The 25,835-nt window shown below is 41.0% G+C and overlaps 1 protein-coding gene across 19 annotated transcripts in view; it reads right to left on the reverse strand.

The window, feature by feature from the left end:
- Window positions 1-25,835, reverse strand: part of CELF2 (CUGBP Elav-like family member 2) — a 536,651-nt gene that overhangs the window by 84,646 nt on the left and 426,170 nt on the right. For all 19 annotated transcript variants that reach the window (XM_079304437.1, XM_079304439.1, XM_079304441.1 and 16 more), the window contains one exon: window positions 11,198-11,280. In XM_079304437.1, the coding sequence (XP_079160563.1) occupies window positions 11,198-11,280 (83 nt within the window). The remainder of the gene's footprint in view (window positions 1-11,197; window positions 11,281-25,835) is intronic.

Genomic DNA, 25,835 nt, shown 5'->3' on the forward strand with positions numbered 1-25,835 from the left:
TTGCAGGGATGGCTTCAGGTGGAACAGCTGGAGGCCACAGACAACTATCAGGAAGGTCCTCTGATAAAACCAACTGAGCTACAAACTCTTACATCATTCATCCTACCTGCTCCAAAAGTAGCATTTAGAGCTACTGGGAAGTCTTAAACTCCTGGTTTCTCAGCATATGCTACCTTTTCTGAGAGGCTAATGCAGCCTGAGGGCTGTTGCAGTGTCAGTGAAGCTAGAGCAGAGGGGGAGGAAAGCACAGGGAAAGAGGAATGGGTGCAGAAAAGAAATTTTCCCCATGTCACACTGTCTATTTTTGGCTCTCATGTCAACAGGGAGGAAGACAAGTAGCAGACAATGAGGGCTGTCAGCTATCAGGCCACTTTTAAACTGGGATAAATCCATGTCATTCTTTGCAAAATGAAGAGGGTCACAGGAGGCAAGGGACACGCCTGCCTGAGCAGCCCCCAGAGCCCTCCAGACACAAGTGTACAAGCACTTAGACTGACTGGAGCTCTTAGCAAGATCTTTCTTTTTGGTTAATCATATATTTTTGTACAAATAGGAGTATTTATATTTACCCAGCATAGCAATTTCTTTCACTTCTCAGCAATCGGAGAAATGAGAGATGAAAAAATCCAGCAGCTCATCTCGAATGACTTAATGCCAATACAGGATTACTGCCTATCCCATATTTTCTAATACTTCCCTACCCCAAACGCCCATAAGGACTGGGATTTAACTTTGTATCCTTTAGAAGATTATTCTAATTGAACAGATACTGGGTATTTTTTTCCTGATACTCGATCTAAGCTTTATTTCATCTCTTATGATCGTAAATCCTTTGTTCTGTATACAACCAAAAATAATTCCCATTTGTCACTGGCATTTGGGCAGTACTTGGCCCTGGAGGAAATAAATGCACCATCCTCATGGATGCTGCTGTGGATGCTGGATGAGGTGCTCCCACAATAGCACTTATCCTCCTCTGTTTTCTCTGTAATAGTTGAAATGAATATACTGCATAATAACCCAGCACATTTTCCTCTAAGGTATTCTCAGGAATTTGCCACAAAATAATAGCTGCTGTCTGGTGGATACTTGTTCAAGTGATGGTCTAGAAAACAAACTCCCTTCAATCATTTGAGCCATTCACAGCTGAATGGAAATATAAAGGTGTCATATCCCTCACATCTCTGCATGAGGCTGCAATCCCTCTGAGTGATCCCAGCAGCACTAAGGAACACTGAGTGTTGTGTTTTCATGGTGGAATTAGGAGCTGTGGAGGTACCAGATTTTCAGCTCATAGGGTCATAGAATGGTTTGAGTTGGAGGAGACCTTAAGGCTCATCTCATTCCAACCCCTCAGCCAAAGGCAGGGGCACCTTCCACCACACCAGGCTGCTCCAAGTTCTTAGTGTAAAACCAATCTTATCCTCTGATTAGTGTCTTATTTTCCACAATCTTACTTTCTTCAACCCACAATCCTATGTTCTCTATCTTGAAATCAGTGATAAGCCTCTATTCATACTTTCTTAGAGATCATTACAGACTTCTAATTATTCCTTTCAGACACAAGTTTCTTTTTTAGTTTCTTTCTCTGCTTTTTCCCCGATTATCTCCTTCAGAAGAGAAAATCTGTACCCACTGCAACTTGCAAGGGTTGCAAGTGGGAATGGGTGAGCATTCCTAGGCTGTGTGATTGAGGCAGTGTATTAATATGTTCCCTGATACATTGTAAATTCCATTTGCAAAGAAGCAAAGTTCCTTATTTGAAGTCGTGCTTGCATGTCCCCCTCCCTGCGATGGCAGAGACCATCTTTGAGTTACAATGGGGAGAGAGCTGGGACTGACTGCAGACTGCTTTAATGCCACTCTTAATGACAACTTGTGAAGATTAGGAAGTTGTCAGAATCAGATATCAGCAAAAGCTCCAGCTTGCTTTGTGAAGTCAGTCTGAATTAATTAATGGGTAGCTTTCCTTTGATATCGCTTTGATATTTGGCTGCAGCTGGATAAAAATCAACCACAAAGGAAGATACATTTTGTTTACCACTGCTTAAGACTCTGTTTAGCTCAATGTAATTTTTTTTTTTTTTCTGCAGATTTTGCTTTTTTAACTTCCCTGGAACAAAGCAATAAATACAGGCTTTTGTTAATAAATGGAGTTATGGTGGAATCTTTTTCAATGGCTGTTTCTCTCTGCTCCTGCAGACAGGCAGGTTACTGGCTGGTAGCAAAGCCATTACTGATTTCAGCTAAGCTGAATGAGAAAAGATGGAGCATTTCAAAAGTGAGACAAATATTAGCTTTCCCCCTCTGTTAGTGCTTTTCCTGTTAAAAGGTATTTGACACTTTAATTGCAGAATCAGAGAATCCTAGAATCATGGAAAGATTTGGGTTGGAGGAGACCTGAAGGACCATTTAGCTCCAACCTTCTGCCATGGGCATGGACATCTTCCACCAGGTCTGTCCAAGCCTTGTTCAACCTGGCCTGGAACACTTCCAGGGATGGACAATCCACAACTTCTCTGACCAGCCTGTGCCAGGGCCTCACCACCCTCACAGGAAAGAATTTCTTCCTAATGTCTAATCTAAACCTGCTCTCTTTCAGTTTAAACCCATTTCCCTGTGTCTTGTCAATAGTATTTGCTCTCTGCTTTAGAGGGTGCTGACCACTTGCTTCACACACAGACAGCCTAAAATATAAACTCTGCAACTACATGTCCTCTGTGTCTTTCTAGGGTGGGAATTCACAGCCCATTTGAGCATCTCTAAAGGTTTTGAATGTCTACCAAGACAATCAGATGAACATATCTGTACCCCAGACTGGTGCTTGCACCCAGGAAATCCCATATACTTCTGGCAGCCCCACTGCCCAGAGGAGGAAGGATTTCTCTGCACAACATAGGGGAAGAACAGACAACAACCTGGCTAATCCAACTAAGCTGATGAAGATGATAATTTCTTCCAAAAAATGAGCAACAAAAATATTATTTCTCTGGGTCTGCAAAGTACACCTGCCCATGGGGATTCATTACCTGACTGAGATGAGGGGAATCTGGCTGGGGCTACCTCAGCTTCCTGCACCACCACAGGAGTGCAAACAGAGCAAGCACTGCATCCCTTCAACAGCAATGGAGCACAGAGCAGAGGAGTTTGAAGGAAGCAGCACAGCTCCCAGGGTTGGACACAATGGCAGGAGGATGCTGAACAAACATTCTCTCTGATATAAACATGCCATGAGGCCCAGGCTTGTAGTCATAACATAACTCAGACCCATGGGTGCCAAACATTGCTATCAAGGCAGGTAAATGGCATCCAAGGGCACCTCTAATGATGTTACTTCCTGATGCCTGCAACTCTGTTTATGATTTGCCTTTCTAATTTCACTATTGTAGGAGTAGTCAGACAGCTAGGAAGGCTCCCTGAACTAGTTTTTCATTACGAAGACAATTTTAATAGCTCGTGTCGTGGTGCTAATGAGGCTGACTGAAGCACCTGTACTTTCTGTTCCAGATAACAGAAAACAGCTAACACCAGCAGGAGGATAAATAGCTGTTTAAGAGAGTGCCTGGGCTATTATCCTTAGCTAAGCACCCCACCTAAATCTTGGTGAGCTTTGCAATACCCTGGAGTACTCCACTGATGGCCTCTCGATTTTCTTCAGAGATTTCTGAAGTGCACAGCAAAAGGTTCTCCAAGTCAGTGACTTTTGGCTACCCAGCTTAAAAGTGATATCTTGTGAACTGATGCTCCACCCTCACTGACTAAGATGTTCTAAGTTGGACAAAAAGGTCTGGAGGGATTTTGCAAAGTGATGACCTCAATTGGTCAGAGTTATGGAAACAGAGGTAAATCCCAGTGTCACATACCAGAATGGTTTGGCCTTTTGGGGATGAGCCTCATGTTAGTGAATTTTTCTGAGGTCAAGCCATTATTATGCATTACTTAATTCCCATCCCAATATTATAGTACTGCAAAGCTGTGCAAAAAAAAAGGAATTCCTGAACTACTCCAAGAGTTCTCTAAAAAGCTAGCCTATGCTTCTAACTGCTTTTGCAGCTGGGCCAGTGTGGTCTTGCTTCCCAGCAGGAAAAGCAGCAACCTGATATGGATGTTTAGTATCTGAACCAGCTCATTGATGCCCATGCCCAGTGTAGCCCTTCACCCTCCTGACACATCACAGGTCCATCACCCCCCTAGGTGAGGCAGGTCAAGGTTTAGCCACCTTCTCTCAGTGCCTCAGCAATGGATCTTCCTGCACTTCCCTGTTCTTGGAGAGTCCCTTCCCAGTATTTGAAGCTTTGCCAAAGAACAAAATACTTACTAGAGCATGGAGCCATATCCAGATATCACAGTACTTGAGTCACTGCCCTCAGTACCAAGTGCTGTTCCTTGCTTTCTCTCACTCCCACCAGAATTTGATGCTTTCATTCAGCTGGAGCAGTTTCAAGAGGAGAAACAGTGACCCTAATCTTAACTAAGTCCCGTGGTGAAGGCTCTGTTAGGTCAATCCAAGCTAAATCCTTTCAGTAAACAAGGCAGAGAGGATATGAGCTGCATTTTCCTTGCATACCAGAAAGTCATCCTAATGATGAGGCTGTGAATTTGGTGAAGGCAAATTTGACCCCCATCCCTCAATAAGAAAAAGGAATGATATAATTATGAAATGTTATGAAATTATAAATGTTTTGTTCAATTTAGGGAAGTTATTTTCACTTGGTCAATATTCTCCTCTCCCTACGCCTGCACAAAACTCACCATTCTCCCATTAATCTTCAAGTTCAGCTACTTACAGAGATTTCACTGGGTTCCTAAGTCAGTTTTTTTCCATTTTATAAATATGGGACTGGTGATGTATTCTGTGTTTCATGACAATGGTAGGTGTGCACCCAACTTTTCTACTAAGGTATCTGAACTTAGTGAAAATATTCATTTTCACTGAAGTAGCAGAGTCAGCACAACATTTTTTTTTTTGAGGGACAGAGGTAGAAGTGGCAATTTTGAATTAAAAAAAAAATACCTACATGTCTTCTGAGCTGGGCAAAATGTATCATTAAGTGGGTTCCTTTGCATAGTATTTTAAAGGAAAGAATGGGCCAGATTCACTTTCTCAACATCATTCAATGTCTTATAGCTCACTTCCTAGGAACAGATGCTCCTTGGGAATTCTTCTCTTTCCCATCTGGTTATTTTTATAACTTAAGCAGTTCTATACTCTTTGCATCCTTCATTAAACAGCATTTGGCCATACTATATGGGTACTGAATTAGTTTAATTTGTCATCATAAATCAATCACTGCAAAGCCTTAACAAAGTGAATTGCTCTTTGAATTCCCTTTCTGTTTGTCAAAATCTCTAAGAGCCACTGATATATCATATTCAGGCTATTATTCAAATCATACTGGATGATTACCTTTTTATTGCAGGTAATTTTTACATAATGTTCATATAGTACTGTCAAACCATAAGGCTTAAAACAGAAAAGGGAACTGGATATTAAAACACTAATCCAGAAAGGAGAGTGTCAAGATAGTCATTAGAAAGGAGCTCATGATGAAAAGCAAGAACCAGAAATATATTTGGGATTTTTTGCTTCTTGTTGGACAAATGGTATTTTATCAGAAAGTGAATGAGGTTTAATAGTAAGTCATCATGGGTTCCTGCATTTTGGACCAGGTTATTCTGATTACTATTTTTCATATTCTACACCCCTAAAGGGACTTTGAGGTTTAGGTTTCCTTACAGCCAGTATACAACCTGTGGGCAAAGTTCCCTCTAAGCCAGTCCTGCTTCCCTATAATGTATAAAACATTTAATTAAAACAATAGTGATTCTTACAATATAAAAATTAAAAATGTTTTCCTTGACAATATTTGGCAAAAAAGGAAGCCATGAATATTTTACAAAAACACTTCCTACAAACTCCACCTTGCTGTTAAAATATTCAAAATATTTCTCAAAATGGTATTTCTTCCTTGTTAAACCTTTAATCAAATAAATTCATACAGCTAATGCCCTAATTTCATGCCAGAACTTCAATACAAAAGGTTTGCTGCTACTTGGAATATGTGTATCTTGCAGTAAGAACCACGTAGACAATGATTCTGTTAAAACATGGGAGTGCAGAGTGTGGGCTGTTAATTATTTTTGTGATAACTTAGGTAGGAGGATATATAAAAAATGTACATAAAGACAACAAATGACCCTTGCCATGCCTGATAAATCTAACTTCAAACACAGAACAAAGACTCCAAAGAGTTTTAGGTGTAGATTTTACAAATGGATGCCCATTGATTTCTGACTTCAAATAGCCTCTGCATGACATTAAAGGTGCATTTATTCAGCTATTTGGCTCCAAGAATCCAACCAACCTATAGTGCTCTGTGTTACCTATCTGCACTTAACCTTTGCCAGGAAATCCTACCAGGTTCACTTGTCAGCAAAACAGAGCACATTCTGGTTTTAAAATAAAGCATGTTAAAACTCAAACAAAGAACAAATGTCAGTGCTATGAAGGCAGTTAAAGCAGTCCCTGAATACAGCTCTTTGAGGTTTGCCCTCTATACAGAAGCCAATTTTCACTAAGCAGCAAATTAGAGCATGGGGGAACCAAGATTATTACATCTAACTGAAGGTACAGTTAGATGGGTGGAATTTATTGGATTACTCTGTTTAGGGAATAGAAGTTAAACACCTCTAACGAAGCCATGAGATTCTTAATGAAGATGAGACTAGTTAAGGCCTCAGTTCTACATCTCATCCCAAAGAAGCCCATTTCTAAGATCATTATTACATTCAAATTGTTTTTTTCCCTTTTCTCCCTTCTGCCTTTTAAAACAAAATCCAAATGAACACTCCAAGAAAACCTGACTCTAAGCTGAATAATATAAACCACATCCCTATGAGCTATAAGGGTATCAGCAACCTGCTCTCAGGCTATGTTTGAAAAGACACATCTGAAAATTCACATTGTTCCTTTGCAAGACATAAAAGCTACTTGTGATGCCAGCACCAAGTAAACAGAACTGTCCCTGTTTCGTTGATCTGTATCATATATCATAACAATATGCCTGTATTTCTCAAACACTGCATGTTTGCTGCTCTGCCTAGTAGCAATCGTACATAACAAGCGATATCTAAATACACATTTTGGGAAAGATAAAAAGCTCCAATATATGACAAGGAATATTATGACTAACAGAGAGATTATATTAATCATGAATAAAAAGATGATGTTTGATCCTACTTGTGCAGAAAGTTTTTAGATTTTTTTTTAAAAGATCTTTTAAATGAATTTCTATCCTCAGGAAAATGATTAAAACCAGAAAAGCCTTGAGATGTCAGCTGGTGACATGTTTTTCTTCTTTATCTTTCTTTTTTTTGTTGTTGTTGCTGTGAAAAAAAAAATCTGAGAGAATACAGCAAAGTGCATCATTAACTTCTTATTAATTTTATAATACAAAGGCAATTCAGTTAAAATAGTAGTGCTGCAACTTTAAATTACAGAACTAGCTTGGTATTTAATGAGAGATTTAGCACAGCAGGGTTTCTGTTAAATTAAGTTGTGCCTTCACATCACAGTGGGAAAACAGGTGTATATTGGTTTAGAATTATGGAAATGTTGACTAATTCCAAGGCTTGTAATCAAACAGCAAGGCACCCTGCAATATTTTCTTCCAAGATTCTGCATTAATCATTTATGTCTGGTCCTATTTTCTTCATGTCCACTAAAAGGGTGCAGCTCAAAGGAGCACATCAAGCACTGGTGTTTTCATGTCTCTTTTAAGGATGAGGTCCAGGCAGAAAGCAGAGATAGAGACATAGCACTGCAGGCTTTGCCCAAAAACCTACTTAAATTAAACTGCAGCCTTGGAAGGGGGATAAATTTCACACTAAACCCCCACTTTTTTTGGCTGATCCAAAACCTGCTTACCGAGCTGCACGGAGCAAGTCTGCATTGATGAAGAGACTAAACCCAGAAACAATCTGGGCTCCATCAGTAATGAGCACAGAGTTATTCTCCTCCACACCTCTGCAACAGTGCAGGTTACACCTGAGTGCAGGTAAAACACAGAAGAGTTCCAAGAGCCACAGCAATTCTGCAGCCCCCTGCTCCTGTCCCTGACAGCTTTCCTTACCTTACACTAACAGATCACCTGTCTTTGCCTTGGATTTTCCTCCTGGGCTATTTAAGGATGCCTTACCTGATGCATGGAGGTATTACAGCAAAAGGGGAAGGCACAGATTCTTTTGTTTCCAGGAGACACCTTATTACTGAACCCCCTCCTGACCACACCTTGCTTACTGGAAGCAAGCTGACTCTTGATGCCCAAATGAACCTGATCCCAATTCATCCCTTGTTGTAGCTCTGACAGAAGATTGCTTCCATTTGCTCTGAGACTATTCCACACGTGGAACTAACCACTACTGATTCCTGCTTGTTTGGTAAAAGCTGCTTAGCAGGCAAGAGGAACAATACAGAAATTGCTACAATTCATGTAAGGAGAACCCTGCTAACGTGAAGCATTTCCAGCACGTGTGCCACAACTTTAAAGAGTGCTTAAATGGAGTTATTTTGGGAATTCACAGATGCAGCATAACAGTATCTCCATATATGCTGAATGTCAGCATACTGCACGTGCAAAATATAGAATCTCTTATATAATAAATGCTGAATCATTCTGAAAGATAAGTAGTAGAAATGTATTCAAGTTGCTTCTCTTTATTAGAGGCTTCCCTTAAAAAAAGTTGATATAACTTATCTCATAGTAAAATCTAAATATCTCTGGCTATATCAGGAGTATTTTTAAATCCAAGACCCCAGAGTCATGGGAATGCAATTTCCACATTTCCCTAAAAGAAAACTTTATAACCTCACAGTCAGGACAGGAAAAAAAAGCTTGGAAAGATAAATTTTAAACAACAAAGAGCTAGAGAGGGCTTTAGAAAAAAAAAATTTTGAACCTTATTTTAAAAACATCAAAAGGTACGCTATCATCTTTAACTGTTGCCTGCTCATTAGCTGTGCAAAAATCAGGGATAAAATGATGCCCTGCTCAAGCAAAATGCAATGCAGAGCAGAGCCAGCTTTGCCACCTGTATGTGGGGAAATCAGAGAGGGAATCTGCCCCTCCAAGTCACCCACTGGGATAAATAAAATCTCTCAAAACACAGCAAGCAGGGGGACTCAGGAAAGAACAGAGAAAATTAAAAGCAGCTGAGGGAGCTGGGTTTGTTTAGCCTGGAGAAAAGGAGGCTTGGGGTGAACTTGTCCTCCCTCCAACTCCCTGACAGGGGGGTGCAGCCAGGTGGAGGTCAGGTTCTGCCCTCAGGAACTCAGCAACAGGATGATAACATCCAGCACCAGGGGAGGTTCAGGTTGGACATCAGAATGAACTTCTTCACTGAAAAGGTGGTCAAGGATTGGAACATGCTGCCCAGGGAAGTGGTGGAGTCATCATCCTCAGAAGTGCTAAAAAAACCCAACTGGATGTGGCACTTAGTGCACTTAATTGGCATTGTGGGTTTTGGACAAAGGTTGCACTCCATGATCTTGGAGATTTTTTCCAGCCCTTCTGACTCTGTGGTTGTATGATTCTAAACAGATCTTGTCTGCTTCTGAGGAGGGTGATGAGCAGATCTTGTGGCAGAGCTTGAGGGATGCTATCTGGGCAGAGTGCTGCTCCAGCAGCTTGGGATCACCTCCATCCTGCCCAGCCAGTCCACAAAGCCATTTGACACAAAGCATGATGGAGGGCAATTACTCAGTGAGTTGGTTTAGGTGCAACATTGAATGGGGTTGGAGAGCTCCCATCCCAGTGCTCAGCATTTTCTGGCAGTGAGGATGGGAGCCAACACCTGGGGCTGCAGAGCCAGAGGGTGCTGAGATTCAGCCTGAGCTCCAAAGGGGTCTCAAAGGGAATTGCCCCTCAGATCCTTCCTTTCTCCCTTGAGGATGGCACATCACTCAACTCTGACTCCACTGGGAGGCTTGTGAGGTCTTGATACTGCCCCTTGCAAGGGCCAGCTGCTGGAAAACATCACTTGAAGTGCCACAACGTTTCTCCTGTTTCCTGTGGCTGCCCTACCTTTGCAGATTTCCCACCACCATTCCCAGCATTTTCATTGCTTTTGCCAGAGGATTCCCATTATACTTTTAGCAGGGCTCCCAGGTAACTGTCCCATGACAGCACCTCTCTCTGCTGGTCATTTCCATGACACATGAGGTGGCTTTCCTCATAGGAAATCACTTGCATAAAGTGAAGAGGCCAGTTATAATTTTTCAAACACAGTGTCCAAATTCACACACAGCACATAGGAACTAAAGGAGATATTGGCCATATAGCTGTCAGTCCAGGCAATGCTCTATTTATTTACACAGTTTATTTATTTATTTTCATGTCTTTAACCAGACACTACAAACATACACTTGAACACTTCTCCCACATCAATAGAGAATATACCTCCATCCTTTATATTTTTTCTCTTCCATCCTCAAAGTATTCAGCAGAAAAAACGAAAATGTTGGTACAAGAAGATTTCAGAGTTAAGACATGCAATTACCAGTAATATACTTCTCTCTAGCCCTGTAATTTAAATATAAAATACCATAGGAAAACACAAGATACCATTTGTACAACAGAATCACAATTGTTCTGAATGCTGGTGCCAGTGGGAGCAGGTGGTGAGGAGAGGTGATGTCAGGAGACAGGATGACTCTGAGCAAGCAGCTATGTGGTACCACACTCCACAGCACCCTGAGATGTGCAGCCAGTGCATTCAGGTTGTTTAGAAACTGTGTGGATAAAGGCTGCATTTAACAAAATTTGGCTGTGTTTTGTCTTTTCCACTTCTCTCCCTTTTTAAACATAAAGCCCCAGTAATGCAGTGTTTTTCTGCCATATGTTTTCTCCCCTCCCTCCCCCATAAATAAATTTTAAAAATATCCACATTGCACTTTGGCCACTATCTCTAGTCAGCAGGAATCAGTATCCTTTCCAGCCAAGGGATTTTCTAGAGAACAGCAACTGCCTTTAGACATGACACCATTACTACAGGACTGGCACCAATACAGGACAGACCATCAGCTTAGCCACCCTCCTTGCAGAGATCAAGTTCATATGGGGCACCAAGCAGCATCGACAGCAAAAGGGCTATTTTTCTGGCAATAAAATAATTAGGATCAAAAAGTAAATGTACTCACCCCAGGTAAAGTTTTAATATTGTGCAGTGCATTCTGTGCCTCAAGAGCAGCTTTTCTTGTATAAAATGTTACGAAACAACAACCTATAGAGAGAAATGAAAAGCTTTCAGAAATTAGTGAGTATGATTTGTGAGAGTACAATAGGGAGGGAGAAAAAACAGTGGCTGAACAACACATTATGAAAGCTGGAAATGTGAATTATCCTGAGGCGCCTGAATGACATGAATAAAAGAAAGCTTGTATGGTTTAAAATAAAAAGTCCCCCCCTGTGCATTGCATCTATAGCACACCTGCATTGTTAGTGAACTGTAATCACTTAGAAATTGTTAACCAAAATCCAATTGGCTTTGTACATTGTAAATAAGGTTATATTTTCTAAAGGCTCCCCTTTATACTTTGAATATAAGCAACATGGCAGGCTCAAGCAGCAGGAATTCATTGTTACATCCCAAGCAGAAAATCAGGCTAAAGCAGCACCTTATTTAAAGGGCCTTATACAAAAGAGCTAAGGCTTGTTCCCCCATTTCTTTGAAACCAGGCAGGACTGGGGGTGGAACACTCATCTCAGTTTCAAGAATGATAAACAAGCTACAGGTGAATTCACCACTGCTGGGATAGTGGAGGCTGCTGATGGCTGACAGCATTCAGGGAGGCTCTGCTCTCCCTGCATCTGCCAAATTTGCAGTAAAGCAGGTGGTTTTGGTTGCCTTAATCCTGTGGTTTCCCTTTTGACAGCATGGTTCAGCCAGGTGTGTGTGGGACCAAACATGGGTTGCTGTCATTTGTCCAATGCAAACATGTAAAGCAGCTTTTTCTGCAGCACACACAACCCAGCTCAACACCAGCCCCAGGGTGAGGTCAGGGCTCACAGGCAGATCCTCAGGGAAGATCTGTAATGTCACAGGCAGGAGACAAAAAGCAAGGACTAGGGTTTGCCTGTAGTGCCCCACAGCAATGAAGTCTGCTCCTTGACAGATGAGATATTTGCTGTGATGGGGTGTTTGGTGACCCAGCTGCTATGGGGAGAGGGAAAACATTCTGGGGGGCAGAAGTGGCTCCTGAAGTGAAAACCTACTTCAAATGAAACAGGATGATGCAGGTCTTACTGATGAATCAGAAAACAATCCTGTTCTCTTAATAACAGCCAGAGATTTGTTACAACTCCAGAGAAATGTCAAAACCAATCAGTAAATAAAAGAAACCCCGGCTCATGAGCCTTGGTGCTCCCTTGGAGCGTGACACAGATAAAATAATCTGTGCTTCAGGCAGTGAGCAAAGATGATGTTTGTATCGCTCCCTAATGTTGGCCAAGGTGAAACATCCCAGCCCACCTGACATTCCTGCTTGTGTTCAACCCTGCAGCATCCCCATAGTGGCAAAGGAGACAAGGAGAAGGTGTGCACAGCAGCACACAGCAAACACTGGAAGTGACCATGGAGGTGGCCCACGGTGGAATGAAGGGCTGAATCCAGAACAGCCCCTCCACTGGCCCTTGCTTGGCTCAATCTGTGCATGGCATTGGGAATGCTCCCTCTGGCTCTGCAGCCAGGCCAGTGACAACCATTACCTCAGTAACAAGCAAAGGTGACCATGTATTCCCAGCTGGAACACAGCAAGTTTGTCCCTAATACACAAAATCACTTGCAGGCACGGCAAAACATGGACAGGTAATCAGACTTAACAGAGCTGAGAGGAACATTTTTTATACTGCCAACAGGTTCTTTAAAATTTCACACTTTATGATGGAGATGGTTTAACAATTATTTCAGTAAGCAGAACATTGTTCACAGGGATGTGTGCTAGGGACAGGCACAGCGTGTTAAGGTTTGTGTTTCCTGTGTTTCTAAACCCTCTGTTTCACTGCAAAATTCTGAAAATCTGAATTATTTTACCCCAGATGAAAATGAGAAAAAAACTTCCAAGTTTGTGACATTTAATAGTGTGATTTTGAGACAATATTGCAATCCTGTCAGCCAGCTCCAAGTCTATCTTCTATTGTTTCTTCATTTGGTTTATTAGCTTTTTAATAGAAGGCTTTTTAACCAGGAGACAGGATCCAATGGGGGGAAAATATCAAGCTGTAATCACAACTTTGCAATTGCCATGTCCTTTTCCATGGGCCTGAAGAGTTTCATTTTAGATTTCAGCTGTGTGGGTTCATTCCGATAAGGAGAAATTTGAAATCTATTGGTTTATCATTCTTGGCACGACTTGAAAGAACTGCACTTGAAAGATGAATATGCTGTGAAATACCCTTTAACTGGTCATTTTTAGGAAGTAATAGCTCAGGAGAGAAATAATGTTTCTTTGAATGAGGGCCGGAAGAAACAGTGGCTTAATGGGAAATGTGCAGATGTTTCAGGTAGGTCATTGGACCTTGACAAAAATACAGACTTCTAAGCTCACAAACTGACACATCTGGAAATGCATATGCATACGATTTTTCTCAGGACACATTTAGCTCATAGCTTCTTAAATAAAACAAACCCCACAACAAGAGCTGGTTTGCTGTGGGGTTTGAGGGCAGCATGGACACCCACTTGTGAACATCTGAATTTGAAGGTATCTGCTACAGAAGTCAGGGCTGGACTCAGAAAATAAGACAAGAGAAAGGAACAGAAAAGGCAATAGTTTGTGTTTCCCCAAGGAAATGCTGTAGCTCAACCTATGGATTTTCCAGAGGTGCTGCAGCCATGTTAAACAAATGGCATTGAAATGCACCCAGGGTCAGTACATAGAAAAAATACCTAATTCAGTTTTTTTCTGCAGGAATATTGGAGAGGAAGATGCCTCTGTAATAGGACAGGGCTAATCTGTGCTTTAGGACTGGTAGCTGTCCCCTGCTGAAAGGCAAAGAGGCAACAACCTTCCTTCCTCCATTTTACTAAAGAAAATGTAATACTGCCAGACACAAACAACTGGCCCAGTTGGAAAAGAAAAAGTATGTTTACTACTGAAAGAAAATTAAAAAATACAACCCTCACCTTCAGGCGCCATGCACATCTAATCTTTGTTTCATCACCAACAAACTCGACAGTAGCTTGAACCACAACTAGACTTTTCTGACATCCCAATAACTCAGAGCCTGGCAGTGATAACCTTCTCCCCTCCAAGTCAGGACAACTTAAAAGGTGAATTGCTTTGTAGACATGGTTCTGCCAGTCCTCAACAGCCTGAAATACAGCCCAGTTTAACTCCACATGGGTTAGTGTATTCTTGCCCAGGCAGAGGAGCTCATGCTGCCAGTCAGTGCCTCCAGAGCAGCAAATCTCCCACGCTCTGCTAAGCTGGTTGTGCTCTACTTGGAACAGTATTTACTACAGCGTAAGGCATTTCTTCTTTGTACCTTGAAAAAAAAAAAAAGCTGAATGAATCATGCAGATCCCTACAGTCCCTTAAGGACATCGGCAACAACTTCATGGCTATCCTGCCAGATGCTTGAACAGACTGAATAAAACCTGCCACTCCATGCTGCAAGGCTTTTAATGGCAACAAATGGGATGCCTGACAAACAACAGCAGAAAACAGCCCTGCTTCTCAAGGCATCTGAGCAAACCTGCAGTGTGGACACTACAATGCTCAACTTCAACACCTCATTAAAAACGGGAAAAGATCTCTTACTTCAGCTTGTTTTCACTCTCTCTCTGTCTCTGCACCTCCCCCCTTCTCCTTTTTTCTTTTTTCAAAGGAAATTTAGTGCCAGAGAAAGACCTCAAGGTCCCAGCCATTGGGAGAGAGTTGACACATTCAATTCTCCATGACACATTCAATTCACAAGCCCTGGCTCAGGCTGCCAAAGGCACCAATTAGCACCAGTGGTAGAGATTTTATTTATTTAATTTCCACAGAAACCTGTTTAGCACAACAGTGACAGGGACAAACAGCCTCGTGTATGGCTAGAAACAGCTTTACGTGAGTCACTGTCAAAGATGGCAGCAATGGTTTACAGGGGAATCAAGCCATGGGTGCACTGAAGCCATCATTTAGAAGTGAGGAATAGGAAAAAGATCAAGTGGTGAGGACTTTCACACCACAGCAGCCATGGTTTTCTGCTGACAGTGAACTTGGGTTTCTGGAGGACTTCGTGGGACGACAACAAATTGCAGTTTTCACCGTGAAACCGTGAAAGAAATGCCATTCCTCCTGTAAAAAGAGGATTTTTTCAAAGAGCTGTTAGTGACCCCATGCAATGGGGCTTCTCCTCCCGTGCAACTTCTGCTCTCTGACCCAAATTTGCCTCCCAGCAGAGCAGTCACGGCTTTGTTAGGCTGCAAGATCCAGCTCGCACCGTGCCATTATTTTCGTCACTTTCTCCCAATTCAAACACGGACTAATTATGCCGTGAGAGCTGTTTACATTCCTAATTTCGAGCAGCTAACAAAGGGAAGCTCTCCTCCTCTTGAAGATGTGGCTTACACGGTCCTCGCTGGCATTTAACGGCGCTGGGATCTGTGTAAGAGGCTTAATCTCTCAGCCAGGATTTCATGCCTGAGTGAATATGGCAACCTCCATCTTGCTTCGGGTGAGAAAAAGTCTTTTACAGCTCCCTAAACTGAATAGACAATTCCTGTGTCAAAGTTACCAAGAATTACACCTGTGCATCTATATGAGAAAATAACCCTTGGATGTGGACAGGATTTAAAACGTGCTCCGCAAGGTTTTGCTTAGAAGAAAAATATTCTGCGATCTCCCAGGCCTGAAAATTTATATTTTGGGAATTAAAAGTAAAAAGATACAGGAGGAGGGAAAAAAATGCCCAACCCATATTTATTGGTTTCATATATTAGTTTTTTTTTAGTTTTCAACTGTCAAAATTTGTCAGTTTGGATTTCTCCTGTGTTGTGCATATTATCACCTGCTGCCAGTACCTGAACCCTAACCATGGGGTATAGAAATACAAGAGCTTATCAGGGTGCCTGCAAAGCCTCCAACAACTTAAAAGTATGAAATTTGCTTTACCTTCTAGACTAATAAAATAAACACTTCAAAACAGCTATAATGATTATCTGATGATTGAACTCTGTATTCTTTTAGCAAGTAATGGAATCCTGGCAGACAAATTCAATTCAAAATACATTCACATTCAGGACATCAACAAAGTCATCATGTTGTGAATTGAAAATTCCTTTAAAGGCTGCGTTTGAATTCTAAGGGGCTGACAGATCAAGGGACTGAAGGCCCTGGAAGGCTAAATGAGTGAAGTCCTGCTATGTTTCTTTCTTTCTGTGAATGAAGCTCACTTTTGTGTGTGCATTTGCAAGCAGAACAGGTGCTGGCTTCACACAAGCCTGGAATCTCAATGGGGACAGTAGCTTCTTGTCAATCCAGCACAGTTCAAGCTAGTTTAAGTTAAGAAGGATTTATTTTTCTTGTTTTCTTCCCCACTCCAAATGTTTCTCTCCTGATTTCCACATTCACTTGTCCACCACCAAAATTTAAATACTACACTAATACAGGGCAGCCCTTAACAAGGTCTCTTGCATTCCAGCCATCCACCTGAGCTCTGGAATACGTGCTCTGTACATCACAAAAACCTGCCTGAACAGCACAATTTCCAACCAAACACACCATGATCTGTAATGTCATTTTCCAAAAGCCAATGAAGACATTAAAATCTCTTTTCCACTAAAGTCACTGAGAAGACCTACTGTTATTAAGGAGTTCTAGTGTGTAGCTGGGCAATGAGACTTTTCACTTTGCTTACAGTGTATGCAGTGCAATGGAAGCCTTGCCTGGCATTTCTTCTGTGTACAGATGTTAGTGCAATTACCTAACCTGAACTGAAGACAGGGTCTAATATTAGGAAAGGTGTTTCAAGTCTTAGGGATTTTGATTGGATGGTTCCATATAAAACCAGAGAAAACCATGAACTGTCTGATTAGCAAATTCCTGACAAAGACAGCCAGAAATAAAAATCCGACTATTTTTGAAACTCTGCTTATCAGAAGAAGAAGGTGGCTAAGGCAGGGATGTGTTTTGATTCCTACCTGCACCATCCTCATGCTCTATTGCCTACAGAGCCATGGGAGAATAAGATGGAAAGGATTCACTCCTGAAGCCATCCCTGACAGAATTGCCGAATACAGCAGAAACCAACCTTTAATGCTGCTGCCTCCCAATTAGCTCAGGTTTGCTAATAGTTTGATATAATTGGCACCCTGATGGAAACCATATTACCAGCCCTGTCACCAGCCAGGAAACCGCATTGCCACTCTAATGACAGCACATATTATAGCAATGCCACTTCTAATATTAATACATTAGCTGAACGTAGGCAAGGGCTCACATGTGAGAAGGATTCACAGCTGGGACGTGCCAAATTCCACCCTGGGCTCTATTTTTCCTCCTGGTTACAGCACTGAGGGTGGCAGTGCCCCAGCCCCAGAGTGCCCCACATCACACTGCTGGCAATAAAGCACAAAAGCTCCAGGCCAGCAACAGCCCCGTAAATGGCCAGTGAAAAATGATCCCATGGAGCTCAATTTTTTCTCTCCATGCCTTGCAAGTTATGATGGCCTTTCTGTTAATTGGCCACAAGTCCTAGTTTGCTGTCAGCCTTCAGCTGCACCGGGGAGCTCTTCTGGAGGAGTCACACTCTGTCATTCCTGTACCCTTGTGAATACAAATGCTCTCTATAAATGTCCTCTGCCTACAAAATGGAAGTGGTTTTTTTCCTTCTTTTTTTTTTTTTTTTTTTTTGACCTAGATTAAATTTGTTTCATTTTCAAGCCTTTTGGGAAAGCAACTAAGAGCTAATATGCACCGGTTCATGTGCCACAACACTTCCCTACCCATTATTATGTAAATTTTGACTAAAGTGTGACACAGATAGAAAAGATATCAAGGGCAAATTTTCCAGAATCTACTTTTCTTGCTCTCTGAAATAAGCCACTTACATTAAACAGTTTTAAATGGCTAATAGCTGTTCAAGTATCTGAAGAATTTCAATGTACAATTTTTCATATAGGACAATGACTGCTTTTGCAAATTCCTGAACTCTCCTGCTGCCAGTGTAATGAACGGAAAATGAATGGCCAGCATGCTGGAACTCTCTGTTTTACTTCTGAAGGAAAGGGCCAGTTCCACACTTGCAACTTGGCAACACTCATATGATAACTGCACTAGATGGTGATAAAGGAGTAAAAAAAAGCAGATGCAGAATTTGATTCTATACATGGTGGCAGGCTAAATAAATACACACAAATCAGGTTTATAGCATCAAGGCAATTTTATGTCATTACAAACTAATCTGTCCCTAAAGAAACCATCCCTGCATGCTGGGATGGAAGCTGAACTTTATTGGTCTGGGCAGAGCAGTGGATGAGAGACATTGCAACATAAACTCAGCAAGTGCTGTGGATTCAGAGCCGAGCAGCCCGTGGCACTGAACCTGCACATCAGCACTGCATCAACACCCTGATCTGCAGGTGGCCTGGCCTGGAGTGCTCCTCCTTTGCCAGCCCTTCCAAGCACCCAGCCAGTGCAAATCCCTAGGGAAAGCCATGGAGAGGGATGGCTGTCAGGCAACCAGCACCAGAGGGAAAATCAAAGCAGCAGCTCAGTGCCTCCTGTCGAGTTCATGCTTGGTTCACATTTCTAGATCTCAGAGAAATAGGGATCTTATACATCAGTCCATATAGGTTACTGCTTGTCAGAGAGCTCTTGGACAAGAAATTCTCAATAAGTAGGACAGCAAGGGAAGAGGATGGGATTCCAGCCTCTTGCTCTGTGAGGGGGTGTCCCAAGGGAAGTTACTGCACTTCCCACTTGTAAAATATAGGAAAGAATATACACAAAATACAAGGGTTTTTTTAAAAACTTGAAATAGTTTTAAACAAGACCTGTCACTGTGTTCTATATTGTATCAAGAAAGAATTCTTGAAACTGGGGAGATATGGAAATGAAACAACAAAAAAATGAAAATACAAATAATTTCTTATACTGCCTTCTTGTCATTCCCCTTTACCTTTTCATTCTTCTTTTCCTTCTCTGTCTTGCACTAATGTTCCTTAATCTCTAATTCACTTTCTTCTTCCCTCAAATAAATTCTTACACTTTTCTTAGTAGCAGATGGTTATTGTTTCTCTTTTCTTTGGCCAGGTAACAATTACTGACTTAAGTTTACTGGGTTTAAAATGAACTAACATGTCCTCTGTGCATGTTAGCCCCTAAGTCTGACCATCTGCTAAATAGATCTTTGACTGCAGTAGAGAAAGAGGGTTCAGAAAACAGATGTAAAAAAAATGGAAATACGAAATTAAGATGTCCTCCTTTATTAATTCATTCTTGCAGCAGAAAACTGCTGTGACACAGTATTTCAGTTCAAAAAGACTCTACAAAGATCATGTTTACATAAATTAACATAGGCAGGGACACATCTCTCCCTGATGTCATTTCAAAAGCCCCATTGTCTCCAACACTGGCACTCACTAGCAGCAAATCAAACTTCCCAGCACACGTGTATAGTCCTGGATTTCCTTCTATTTTTCCTTTCACTTGAATGCTTGAGAAACATCACTGAAAACTGGCTTTTCCTGATAAGACTTCCAGATCACTGCTCTGATGAAACCTCTAATTGCACTGTGACTCCTGAGAAGCCATTTGAGTCCTAGTTCAAATAGGAGGCAACTCTGTGGGGAAAAATGCTCAGAATAGAAGAGCTTTACCATAAAATTATCCCTTCAAAAGAATCAAATCTTTGAAAGTTATTTGCAATTTATAAACTTTCCCTATGAAAAACCTGTGTTCTGTTCTGGAAATTATCTTCACCGGTTAAATGCCAAAGGCATCCTGGGCTGCATCAGGCAGACCAGGTCAGTGGAGGTGATTCTTGCCCTTTGCTCAGCTCTGCTGAGACATATATGGGGGTCTGGATCTTCTTTTTCCCTAGTGATCATACTGGAGGCTGTCCAGTGAGGGACCATGAAGATGAGGAAGAGTCTGGAGCATCTCTCACATGAAAAGCAACTGAGAGAGCCAGGACTGCTCAGCCTGGAGAAGAAAACATTGGAGGAAGTAATGAAGTAAAGAAGATAGAGCCTTCTAAGTGGTCCAATGGCAGGACAAGAGGCCATGGCCACAAATTAAAATACAGGAAATTCCATTTAAAAATAAGGAATTACATTTTTATTCTAAGGGTGATCAAACACTGGCATGGTTTGCCCAAACAGGTTGTGTACTCTCCCCATCCCTGGAGATACTAAAATCCTGCCTGGACAGTTCTGAGAAACCTGCTGTAGATGACCCTGCTTTGAGCTGGGGTTGGTAAAATGAACTTCAGAGGTTTTTTTCTGACCTCAGCTAGCTTGTGATTCTGTGAAATGGCAATGAAGGAATTTAACTGGCTTCTGACAACATTCCTCCTAACACAGCTTAACTTCCCCAGAAATAAATTGCAAGCTTATTTAACTCTAGCAGACAACATCAGATAAATTGCTGTTTTATTGTTGTACCCATCAGTTGGGAACCAGCTCTCATTCACTATCAAATTTCACACACTAGATGAGTTTTTTCATAGCAAGAACATAGGAATTATTTATTTTTCCTTTTTTTAAGGAAACAGAATCAGAGACATTACAGCACCTTCTAGTACCTAAAGAGGACCAGGATATGGCTGGAGAGGAACTTTGACAAGGGGTGTAGTGATAGGACAAGGGAGAATGGCTTCAAACTAAAGAGGGACAGTAAGGTATAAGGAAGAAATGTTTTACTGTGTGGGCAGTGAGACAGAGGAACAGGTTGCTCAGAGAAGTGTGGATCCTTAGAAGTGTTCAAAGCCAGGCTGGATGGAGTTTTGAGCAACCTGATATAGCAGAAAGTGTCCCTACCCACAACAGGGAGACTGGAGCAAGATGATCTTTAAGGCCCCTTCCAACCCAAACCATTTAATGTTTCTATGGTAATTCTATGAACATCCCAGCATGGCAGATATTGCCAATTACAATGTCTTGTGTCATACCTCATTTTTAGAAATACATTTATGAATTCATGATAACACAATGCATTTTTTAATGCACTTTATCCAGTCCTGTTGTATCTGACATGAAGTTTTTTTAAAACCCCACTGACAGCTCTAAACCTCTCAGTTTGTGTCTTCTTAGGACAGCATAGGAAAAGCCAGAACTAGCAGTACAAAGAGGAAAAAAGGAGAAGGCCCAGGGAGAAGGTACACATGGGAAAGATTGCTATAGCTGACACTTCACTCACTTACAAAACAACAACAAAACCTCAACCCGACCCAGAAACTTGGCAAGAATGTCGTGCATGGGTTGTTTTCAACATTTAGCTGGATTTGGAAGAGTTGGATACCATTTTTGCAAGAGAATCTAATGTCTGACCTTGTATAACTCATTTCTAGGAATAGGGTGTTGAAGTTCTTCTGAAAATAACACTCAATGCTCATCTGAATCTTTCGATGCCAACGTGCTTTTGAACAACCTGGCCTTTCATCTCCCTGTGCTCTAGCTTTTCCTTGTTAAATAGAAAGAATGAAATGTTCTGAGCTCAAAGGAGTGCTCTGAAGAAACCATGAAAAAATAAAAACTGAGGTAAAAAGACCCAGCCATCGTAGTGACAGTAACAGCAGAGCAGTACGTGCCAGTGTTGTGCCCATCTGACTCACTGCAGTCTGTCACACTTCCTGCAGCAGGTACCTTACAGGAAACAAGAGAAATCAATACAAGACATTTGAGATGGCTTAAGGGATGCTTGAGTAGCATGGGAAGAAATTCTAGGATAAATATTGTCTCTAAGTGCCCAGAACTTGAATCAATAAGTAACTGTTTCTCCAACACCTCCCTTGCCCCGTGTTTTGCTGCTTTTGGCCAAGTGACCAAATTGTGGGCTCCATTCTCTGCTGGTGGAAGAACTGGCAAAACCTTCACTCTGAGTCATGTTTGGCTACAACATACACACTATTTTAATGGAGATAATTTCCAACTATTTGATTTTTTTTCCCCTTGATAAATACATTCCCCATCTTTAAAACTCAGGTCTAAATCCATTGTCTCAATCCGTCACACTCCCTGCTCCCTTTGCCCAAGATGCAGTCAAACACTCTCAACTCTTTCTTGACTCCAACATCATGAACCCTTGCACATCTCTTATTGATTTCTAGGCATTCACAGCTTCACTCTCACAGGGTCACAGCACATGTCAAATCTTTCCTGCATTGCACCTTCAAGCAGTGTTTCATCTAAGGAGCTTTGCTTTGCCTGAACTTGTTAGCACTGACACATTTGTTCCCCAATTAAGCTTTCTTTATAATAATAATAAAAACGAAATAGAAGCATTTCCTGGCAACTTTTCTATCTTTCTAGTCAGTTGAAACAATTTTATGCAGATGAAGATGCAGCTCCACAGAGCCTTTGAACTTTAAGCATCATCTTTACTTGGCTTTGAACTCTCAACAGGGCCCATGATCTTTCAAAGCAATGTACTCTGCTGTGGAAACTTCAAAAAAGAGGGAAAAAGGCATGGTTAGAAAAAAATGCAAAAGATGAGTTTTTTTAATGCTTGATGCTCCTGGAAATAAATAAAAAACCCTTGAGTGGTATCTGAAGAAGTGTATTCGGTACTCAAGTGTTTCCCTAATTAATTGTTTAGATGAGTGCTAAAATAAATGCAGCAGCAGCAAAGATAAACAAACCACTTTAGTAATAAAGCCATATATTTGTGCAGGCACACAAAAATAAATGGCAGCACTTAATGAGCACAAGCAATGAGAACGAAGAACACACTTCATGTGGGGGATCTATGCTCAGGAAGCTCAAGCTCAGAAGTATTTGAGAGGTATCTCACAACCACTTCCCAACCTGCCTCTCATTTGCCTCTTGCACAGAATGTCATTTTGCACAGACTAACAGTGTAAAAATGTATAGTGTCCTGATAAAGAGTTATAGCTCATGTTTCACCTTACCTGTGCAGCCTCACTGGGGCAAGAAAACACTTCTGGGGAGAGATTGCTCTCCTAGTTAATTATTATTCCTCTTTATTTTTGTCTGATGATTAACTAATGTAAAATCAATGAAGGGAGATGCTGAATAGACGTGTAACACATGAACCTCCAAAATGAGAGAGAAAAACTAGGATGATTCATACAGTCTTTTCCTTCTGACTGGAAAACGAGCTAACAAAGTATTAATACTGGGAGGAAATGTTATCTTGTATATCTAGGAAAGCAGTTTTAATAGAATTATACAACTGTTAGAGGCAAGAAAATTCAGCTAAGCTCCTCTCCCAGAGAGGACAGCATTACGCTTCCACACGTAATTCTTCCAAAGTTTTATCTTGTTCTATCTGTAGATTTCCCAGAATCAGATTTTCCATAATTTTCCCAAAAAAACTATTTCAAAATCTCACAAGAAGTATTTTAAATATACTTTTCACAGTAAACACTTTCAGTTTTGCTTAATTTCTCATTGCTATTTATGTCTTGAAGACCTTACAAAATAGTGCTACTACTTATCTTTGTATAAATGATTTGACAAGCAGACCAAAACATAAAACCCCACATGACATAAAAATAAATGTTATTTTCCCAAGAAGCATTCGTAAAAGTCACTGTTTATTTCTTGCAACTATCACCATGTATGCCCCGGAAAACTGATGAAAAAAATCCATTCAGGAATATTTAATATCTATTAAGGGAAGGGAATGTTGAGACTGTGTTGGATGACCCACAGGACATGTTGTAAGTCTGTTAGTTAATACCAGTTCACAGAAGTCCAAACAAGAGTACTATGATCTATAGATCCTATGGCTCTCCAAAGATCAAAATGTGGCATTTAATCAGACCAAGACTTAAAATAAATCTCCAGCAGCCTGTTTTCAAGTTATGACAAGAGAAATACTTGGCTCTAGAGGCACAGGCTGTATGACATGATTGGCAACTTATCAAGACAAGAAGAGAAAGAAGCTGGATGATTGGCAACTTAATCAGAGGGAGAAGGAAAAATAGAGAAAAGGAACAAAACCAGAGCCTAAACAGTGATGTGTTGGCTCCTGCGGCTGTCAAAGGTGGCCTTGAGCAGGCAGTGGCAGGAGGGCTTACATTGAAGCTTGTCTGCAAAGTAGATGAAACTATTCAGTGCTCCTTGGCATCAATAGCATGTGGCTCCTGAATGTATCTAATCACATTTTGGAGAAGCAGGATTCTGCACGGGGCTCCCTGCAGGTCACCATGGCAGCCACAGGAACACGGCCAACAAAATATCACAGACATGCAGCTTCACTACCAAAAATCTCAGAGAGCTTTAGAACAAAGTCCCCAGTCTTAACTGCAAGGTAAAAAAAAAAAACCCCAAAAAAATAACTAAAACCTCTGAGAAATGATATTTTGATACTAGAGGTCCTTTAGTTAACTTTACGACATGACCTCACCATTTATTCAACACATTGTTATTGTGTCAAATATCTCTGGTGAGCACAAACAATGCAAAATTTTCCTGGATGGGAGCTGAGAAATGGTGGCTTACAGGTTAGATTGCCAAACAAATCTTGCAACCACCAGTTCTTACTGGGAACAAGCATCACTTGGTCTTTTCACAAAAAGCCCTACTCATAGCTGAGTTGTATTTATCAATGAGTACAGTGGATCAACAGAGAAACCCCAAAATAATGCCCTAAAAATGTGAAGTTTCTTTTCCCACATGAAATGGGATATGGGGAAATAAACATGTGCTTGGAGGACAGTCCTGTTAATACTGGGGTTCCTTTCTTGTACAATATTTTGTCTCCTGCTAAGACTTACTAGGCAAAACATAAAGATAATTCCAAGCAATTTGAAATAGTCTATCAGACTTCTGCATTACTCACTTTTGTATTTTGTATGCCAGAAAGATAAACCATAATGTAGAGCAAAATTATTTCTGGAACTGCATATTGCGCATTTTCACTATAAAGCATATCATAAGCTTTGACACAGAGATAACTAAGCGATTACTTGTCAACCTCCTCTCATTCCATCAGTCTTAAAAATTAGGATAAAAAAAGCTTTTCATGTGCAACAACAGGCTACATATTAGTCCTGCAGAGTTATAAAAAATGTGGAACTAAATATCAGACAAGCCCAATTTAAAATGATGAAACACTTCTAAATTCTAAAACAATTAAGCTAATTTACAACACATGGCTTGACACACTGGAAGTTTTAATCCTTTTATTTTCCTTTTTAAAAGATGGGGCATTTTTTCATGCTAGTCATAAATTAGTACAATCAAGACTTATTTATTTTTTTCTCTGAATACTCTTCAAGAGGAATCCTTACACCTCCTAAAGAGGTTCGTGGAAGATTTGTATTTTACCTGGGAAGAGATACACAGAAATAAATTGCAGAGTTAGGAAGGGCAAACCACGACTATAACTAAAGAAGAGCATCATCTCCTTTTTCTGTCTCTTTTCAGTGGTGCTGTGCTGCAAATTTACTCAGCTTTCATTACTAGGTCCCTCATTTCTGCTTGTAAATCAGGGATCCTAGGGTGCTCTGAAGATTAATCAGATGAGGGTTGCAGTTTTATCCTCTGCTCTTTGTGATGGCTCCTCCCAGAAAACACATGCAACTTGAATATTTCTGATTCCCTCTAGGGATGAGATTTAAACAGACATGGACATTGGCAATGCAGCCCTGGCTTGGTCATGG

Source organism: Erithacus rubecula (assembly GCF_903797595.1).
Source record: "Erithacus rubecula genome assembly, chromosome: 4".
NCBI classification, from domain to species: domain Eukaryota; kingdom Metazoa; phylum Chordata; class Aves; order Passeriformes; family Muscicapidae; genus Erithacus; species Erithacus rubecula.